Source organism: Aythya fuligula, chromosome 14, assembly GCF_009819795.1.
Source record: "Aythya fuligula isolate bAytFul2 chromosome 14, bAytFul2.pri, whole genome shotgun sequence".
NCBI lineage: Eukaryota > Metazoa > Chordata > Aves > Anseriformes > Anatidae > Aythya > Aythya fuligula.
The window spans coordinates 353,377-361,082 of record NC_045572.1 but is presented as its reverse complement, the minus strand read 5'-3'; the positions used below and the strand labels follow the sequence as shown (position 1 = coordinate 361,082).

Here is a 7,706-nt window from a genome sequence, read left to right as displayed (position 1 = left end):
GAACACATAATTCTAGGATCTCAGTTATATGCTACAGTGTGTCCCTCTGCCCATCTCCTCAATATTTCTACATGCTTCTACAATGTCCTAAAAAATGTAGGACACACTTAACATACAAATGTTGCTAGGTCCTGGGACTCATCTTTCTGCTATCTATTCATTCTCTTGAGGTCTAGGGCTCCTACAATGAAGTGACGTGTGACATTTCAGCTTTCATTGAAAGAAGTGAACAGTTATTAGTTGCTCAGGAAAAAAAAGTAGAAAATAATCCTAAAAAAAAAAGACAATAGATTTTTATTTAGAAGATGTTTCAATGACTTATATTGCATTTTATTACCCTTTTGATTCTTGATTCATTATTTTTCAATGATTAAGACTAAGCATATTGGTCCGTATAAAAACATCTTCTCCTTTGTAAAAGCTGTCAAGAAACCGCAGCACAGACTACAGACTGCAAACTTCCCTGGGAGAAACCACCCTCTTCCAAATGTGTAGGGTGTGCTAGGTATAGTTGGCACTCAGTTAAAAAAAAAAATAAAAAAAATAAAAAAAAAGTTAATCTTTCAATTATACTTTCATAATTGTATTCTATTGCTGTAAGAACAGAGAAGAGCCTTCCTACTCAGTGCTTCTATTTTAGAGTGAACAACAGACACTCTTTACAGTTCTGCATAATTTAAAAGCAAAATACAAAGTTTTATTTACACTAACATGGTGAACAGCTTTCAGCAGAATCCTCTCTGGCTCTTTTCTGTACTTTCTGGCCTACCATCCCCATTCCAAAACGTCCATGACTGAACATGTGTAAAGGGTTTATGGTCCATAAAACCTGTATTCACACATAAAGTCTGTGTGACATAGACAGATGCTGGCTAGTCTATGAGGCCCTTTTCATTTTGGCTCCTGTGACTCTGCCTGGCTTGTAAAACTGGCTATGAAGAGCTGCAGTATGTTGAGACCCATGAATTACAGATCTCCATATCTAATGTTCACAATTCTGAAGTGCTCCTAAACATTAGGAAAATGAATGATTGACCATAAGCATGAATCATACTTCTAAACAATCTTCTCTGAATAAAAAAACCCTTCCAGATTATCCAAAGAGAACCAAGCTAAAGAGACAATCTTGACTGGCATGTAAAAACCTGCGTAGAAATTAGAAAATCATGTCCCTGTTGATTTGGCTGCATTAGTCTGTCAGAAGATGACGACAAAAGCATTTAGAGGTGATAGGTAGTTATAAGCTATTCGTCAAGACTTTTTCCTGCATGTCTAGATTTTACTTACCTAGCTGTCTCAGAATCACCAGCTAAGGACTACACATTACAGACCAGAGCCAACAGTCCCCGTCAGTCATTCCTTAAAAATATAAAGGTGTGATGATATGAAAAAGCAATACCACAACTAGAGACAAAAAATATGTTGCTTTGTAGCACTTTGCTAGACCAGGATGCCCAGGCTCCTTCAGGATCTTGTCCCATCCAGACAGACTTCAATGCTGATGATTAAACTCGGGGGGCGAACAGAAACGGAAATTTGATGACAGAAGAGAAAAGAGATGAAAATCCACATGAAAACTCTTCAGTTTCACAGACTGGTCACAATCAAGTTAAGAATTGCCTCACTCAGTACCACCTATTGAATCATTACACCTGGCAGACAAAGGAAAGCATTAAAACACACTTGCACAGTAACCAATGTGTTACCAACAACCCTGCCTCTTTCCATCTGAGTGCACATATGTTCATACACAAACACACAGACCACACCCATTTTTTTCCAGACTTTGTTCCAATTTCCTGCCTTCCTCCAGCTAGTTTTTAGAAGCAGAGGTCCCACTGTGCTCCTGCACGACCCAATGCGAAGTCCACAGCATGGTGCACGCTGTGGAAGAGAAGGTGGTCCTCGCCCTCTTTGAAGAATTCTCCGCGGATCAGGGAACTCCTCACCGAAGGATTGCACTGAGCCAGTAGCACCTGGACATCTATCTCCTTGTAGTCCTTGCAGACCTCTTTGAGCGTGCGTATTCCTGCCGTGTCCAGGAACTGTACTGCACAGCAGTCGATCACTATTGTGTGAAACCCCAAGGGTTCAGAGACAAGCTCCAAGGAGATGCCAGTTTGGTTGCCACCAGAACCCACCTCTTTGTGTCTAAGCATTCTTTTTGCTGCCTTTTCTTTGCTGCCTTCACCTGGGCTGGGTTAACTCCAGTTTGCTTGTACAGTGTGGATTTGAAGCACTCTTTGTTGATATAGTAGAGGGGTGCTTCGAACGGAACACCATGACTCCTGGCTTAGTTTGCAAGTTCTTGTAAGCAGACAGGGATTCGTATGTTTCAGACTCTGCCACCCAGCCAAGCAAGGGTGCCTCTGGTTTCTGAGTTCGGAAAATGACACAGAGCATAGAGAAGCAAACGCCAACCAAAAGACCAATCTCAGTACTGATGAGTGCTGAGGACACCATAGTAACTATCCAGATTATTGTGTCCACCCTGCTCAAATGCCACATTTTTGGCAGGTCTTTGAACTTTCGCAGGGCTCCTCTGAGGTTTACAATAGTTATGACAGCAAGGACACATTTCTGAAGGGAATAAAACAATGGTGGCAATCACAAGGAGGACTATTAGGATTAACAAACTAGTCACTATGCCAGAAATCTGGGTCCTACAGCCTGTTGACATCTTTGACAAGAGTCTTGGCAAGAGCTGCACTTGTTGTGAAGCAATGGAAGAAAGAGGGAATGATGTTGCAGAAGCCAATGGCATACATTTCCTGGTTGGCCCTCACGGTATAACCATGCTTCTTGGCAAACATCTCTGAGAGGGAGACTGTGATGGCAAAGCCAATGATGGCTATGGGGATTGCATCCAAAGCCACATTAGGAATCAGGTTCCATTCTGGAGGTCTGGGTGGCAGAAACCCAGTTGGGGATCTCTCCAGCAATGCTCGAGCCATATGTTTCTCTCAGCTTCCCTAAGTGAGATGCCAGAGTAGCTGCCACAACCACAGCTAATTCAATTGGTATTGGAGCCTTAAGCCTGGATTTAAAGTGTTCGTTAAGCTCTTTGGTTGGGATAAGAACAAGAAAGCACAAGAAGCTGGTGATGAGATCACAGATGTTGGTTTTGTGTATGTTTCTGAAGATGTTTATCCATGTGGTTATGACGGAGCCAACACCACTGCTCCGTGGAATGTCCAGACCCAGAAGATACTTAGCTTGTGAAGTCAGGATGGTAAAGGAGGCACCCGTGACAAATCCGCTGAGCAACGAATCGGAGAGGTACACTGAGACAAAGCCCACTTGAAAGAAACCCATGGCCACCTGCAAGGAATCAACCACACAAAACAGATTAGGATCCAAACCTTGCACAAGTCATCCCTGTGGGGCTCTGGAGGAAAGTGGGATAAAAAGAGCAGCATATGTGGCCTTGGAGAACAAGGCATGGTGTCAACATGGAGCAGAGAGTCTCCATTATTCAGCTGCTCTTTTTGCACTGCACTTAAACGAACTGCATTTCCAACACAGAGAAGGCTTTTTTAGAGGTCACGGAGGTCTCCATACTCTGAACATGTGCCTACTGTTTACCCATTGGCTCAACGTACCTCTGCCTGCCTTAGTGGGCAAAAAAGGAACACAAGGGAAAAAGCATTTGAAATACTAGCCACTTTTGCCATTTCTCTCACAAGTTCTTTTGATTTCTATGTACTTTTCAGGGATCCAAAACCTATGCTTTTGTCTGTCTCCCACTCAAGCTCACAACCTGCTATAAAAATACAGCTTATGGCATACCAGCTGCCCCTTGCACTGTATAAAGCTTGGCCCATCTGGCTCAGAAAGTATATGAGCTGCCCTTGTGATGCAGATTATATATGAATATATAAAATATATGAAAATACATATATATGAATAGAGATAATTTTTTGTCATTTGTCATTCATTTTTTATTAATGTTAGTCAAACGGAAAAATCCTTGGTGCTCTTCCACAGGAATGAGTGGTTTTATGGATACCTACCCTGTGTGTCTTCACACCTGGTAAACTTCCCTTCCTTCCCACCACCCTTCATGCAAAACAGAGCACAGACTTTCTCACAGCAGCTACAGAAACTTTTTGAAATCTCAACAGGTTTTCTAGAAACCTTTAACTTCCCGAGATGGCCAACAGGGCTGCCTACACTGTTATCTGAAGACAGCAGGCCAGAACTTACACATATTAAACATTAAGCAGTGTCATCTTGATATATTTCATTAGGTAGTTAAGGCTAATCATGGCTGGAAACTTCCTAAGAATCTCAAAACATTACTGAAGAGAAGGCAAGTTTGGAGCCTGGACTGAATAGACATGGGTTCAGCTCCAGACCTATAGCAGGCTCCTCCACAGTCTAGGTAATTCATTTAATTCAAGGTTTTCCCAGCTGTAAAACCAAAGTAGTGATAATCATCTTACCTAACTGTGTTGTAGGCAACTGATGTGACCAGGTTTGCTTTTTGTAATTTGATTGTAAAGTTATGAATACAAAGAGAATGTGAGTTTGTTTGGAGCTTCCCATTAAAATTAAACTAATAAAAATCGAGTGTGTGAAGATCTATTGGTTGGCAGGCTGAGAGACAGCAAGTAAAGTATGCTTAACATTCAGAGTGACTGAAGATAAAATATTTGACTTTCAAATAAAGAAACTTAACTGTACCTTCAAAGTTCAGTGCAAATCACAGCTCCAAAACTGCTTACATCCTACAGTGATAAATCCACTGTACACCAAGCGACATAGAACATTTGTGAAATTATTCAACACTATCTTTCAGTACAAGAAAAAGTCCTAGGTAATGCCTAAAAGCAACGGTTTAGAGTATCAAAGGTATGTCTCCTTTTCCTCTCCTCTACAATTTGATTAGCTACCAGCAGGGATGCCACTGCAGGAAGAAATGAATGTGAACTCACGAAATGAAATATCACAGCTCTGCAGTACTGTTAAAATTAAATCCATCCTAGTTAATGCCTGACAGTCTAAAAACAAAGATATCTGCTTTAATTTCAGCAAGCACGCAATTCTATGAAGTAAGCAGAGACAAAATAGTAAAATATTGTTAAATAATGTATTTTGATATGGTAATAACTAAAAGTTTTGTTTCAATACAACACTATTTTATCTCAGTAGCATCCTTTTCATACAATGACATCAATTTGGCTTTGAAAGGGCAGACAGCAAAGTTTTACAAGCACATCAACAAATGAAAAGAAACTGGAAATAGCTTTTCTGTTCAGATTATTTTTCGATAAAAGAAAAGCCAAATGACCCAAGTCTGGAATTAAAAGCTGACACACCACATTTTGGCCCAACAAAATGGAGGCCCAAGACATAAGCCAGTTCCAGGGCAAGGCAAGGAAGGTGGTGAGCAGAAAGCTACAGGAACAGCAGGTGTTGTCAGGCAATGCTCCAGTGCAAGTCCTTACAGTTCCCACTATGGTAACAAAGCAAGCACAAAATGCTGTTTAGAAAAGGAGAGGACAAAGACAAGTTTCTTGCACCACAGTAACTTGAGACCACCAGCCTACCCTTCGTCCACTCGCCTGAGATGCAGGGAACATGTGCAACCCCAGCAGACAGCCCACAGGAACAATCACTTAGAGAATTAAAACTGTTTCCACAGAATACCTGTTTGTCCTCCTTCTCTCACCTGATAAACTCCAGCTATGAAGGTCATGGTGGCTCCCACTTTTATTGCATAGCAGGTTTTATCACAGAGCAGGATCTGCGACGTCTGGTTCAGAGGCACAATGGTGGTGTTTACCTGCATGACTGTATCCGTGTGGGCACTAACAGTGGCTGCCTCCAAGTCGTAGCCAGCTCTCTGCACTTCACGATCCACTACTTGGCCCACCATCAGCAAAGTGCACCAAAGATACCAACGGAGATGTGGTGAGAGGTTCCAAATATGGAATAAATAATGCCTGCGAAAAAGGACGTATAAAAGGCCGTAGATAGGCTCCTGTCCAGCCAGAGAGAATAGGCAATTGACTGTGGGACTAGTAAGACTCCCACAATCACACCAGACATTAAGTCTCCCAGAAGGCACTCTTTTAGTTTGTATTTAGGAAGCCATTGCAAGATGGGAAAGAGACTGAAAACACAGTCTTTAACTTTGGCTGGAGTGCAGCTGCAAATTTCCTTTGCTCGCTTAACCATCAGAGCCTTCAAGTCCTTCTTCTCCTCCTGAGGTTCCAAGAACATTCTGTGATGGAAAACATGCTTAGTATCATCTCCCTCTGGCACTTCTGCCACTGACTGGACACTGCTGAATTCTGCCGTGGCTGCCATCTTGAGGACTGCCTAGGAACACAAAGAAGGAACATTTTGACTAAATGAATGTGTTACGTCAGACTTTTTAAATGGAGTCGGATCAGTAGATACGAAAAGCAAGGGCCAATAGTCTTGGTTAAGCACAGAGAAAGCAAGTTCCAATCAAACTTGGAAAGAGCCTCCTCGTTACAACCCCTAAAACAAGGAATCATCTTCTCTAGGAAGGAAGCTGATATCCTGTAGAATAAACCTGCTGCTGGTAAAGTTGTGAAATGGAAAAGAATGCAAGAGCATTCTTAGAGAGGCTTCCTTGATAACAATGCTCTTTGCAGTCTGTTCCACAGTCCAACGACAGACAAGGAGTTTTATTGTGGTACAACAGTCACTTCAATTCAGTTGCTGAAAATTAACTACAATTAGTGTATTTTTTGTATTGCATAGCTTGGTCTAAACCTCATTTATTTACGCATTTATTAATGTATTTAAACACAGTGATTACACTTGCCAAATATTGTAAAGATTTGCCACCTGAAAAGATTTAATGCTTACACAATGACTTTATTTCATCTAATCACATTTTTTAAATGCTAGTTTTCAAGTAAATTACATCTAACCAAAAGAATACAAACAAGTGGAAGGCATATTAAGGGGGACAGTGTAAGGCAGGCAGCACATTTCTGCCAGAACACATGCTCTAATACAGACTGTTTACATACCATAAAGCAAGGTGATTATATCAAAGCACATTTAGGAACAGAAACAAATTGCCTGAATGTGAGAGACCAAATTCTTGATGAGACAAGTCCTAATGAAACTTTACGATCCCAACTGTGATTGCCTGCACTGCTGTGTTGTCATACAGCACTGTCAGTTTCTGGAAAACATCCAGTATGGTCCAGAAAACTCTCTTTCCATCACAATACCTGTTACCACCAGTATGTTGAAGTCATCAAATTTCATCCAGAAACACACTCTGGTGCTGAAAGTCAAGGTCAGACACTGCAGCAGAACTCTGAAAGTCTTTTTGAACGCTGCCTTTGTAGTCACTGAGTGCTAATAACAACCTGCCACTTAGGTATTAATTATACCTTCTCTATGCAGTGCAAACATCAACCAAACTAATATTTGATGCAATGTTTACAACTGAATTAACTATCACATCTATCAGAGCTAGCCACACTGAGCATTTTAAGTATACATCTCCAAATTTATTCACTTAATCAACATCTCACAAGTAGCTATAAAACATTTACTGCTACTATCACTTCAGAATGAACCTCTGAAAAATGTGTGTGGGGAGAAGTGAGAGAATTTATGTGTGGTGCTTAAACTGCCGGCTTCTCCTGCAGCCTGAAACTGATCTTCAGAGCTGTGCAGAGAGGAAATTACTTCTCTTAGACTTTGTTCTA

At 41.2% G+C, this 7,706-nt stretch overlaps 1 protein-coding gene across 1 annotated transcript; it reads right to left on the bottom strand.

Moving 5' to 3' along the window:
- Nucleotides 1-345: 345 nt before the first annotated feature.
- SLC26A2 (solute carrier family 26 member 2) lies at nucleotides 346-6,316 on the bottom strand. Its single transcript, XM_032197258.1, is given in 8 exon segments — nucleotides 346-2,179; nucleotides 2,182-2,274; nucleotides 2,277-2,601; nucleotides 2,603-2,677; nucleotides 2,679-2,927; nucleotides 2,929-3,321; nucleotides 5,675-5,883; nucleotides 5,886-6,316. Coding segments are annotated over 8 exon segments (2,133 nt in total). The 5' UTR covers nucleotide 6,316; the 3' UTR covers nucleotides 346-1,820.
- Nucleotides 6,317-7,706: the final 1,390 nt, after the last annotated feature.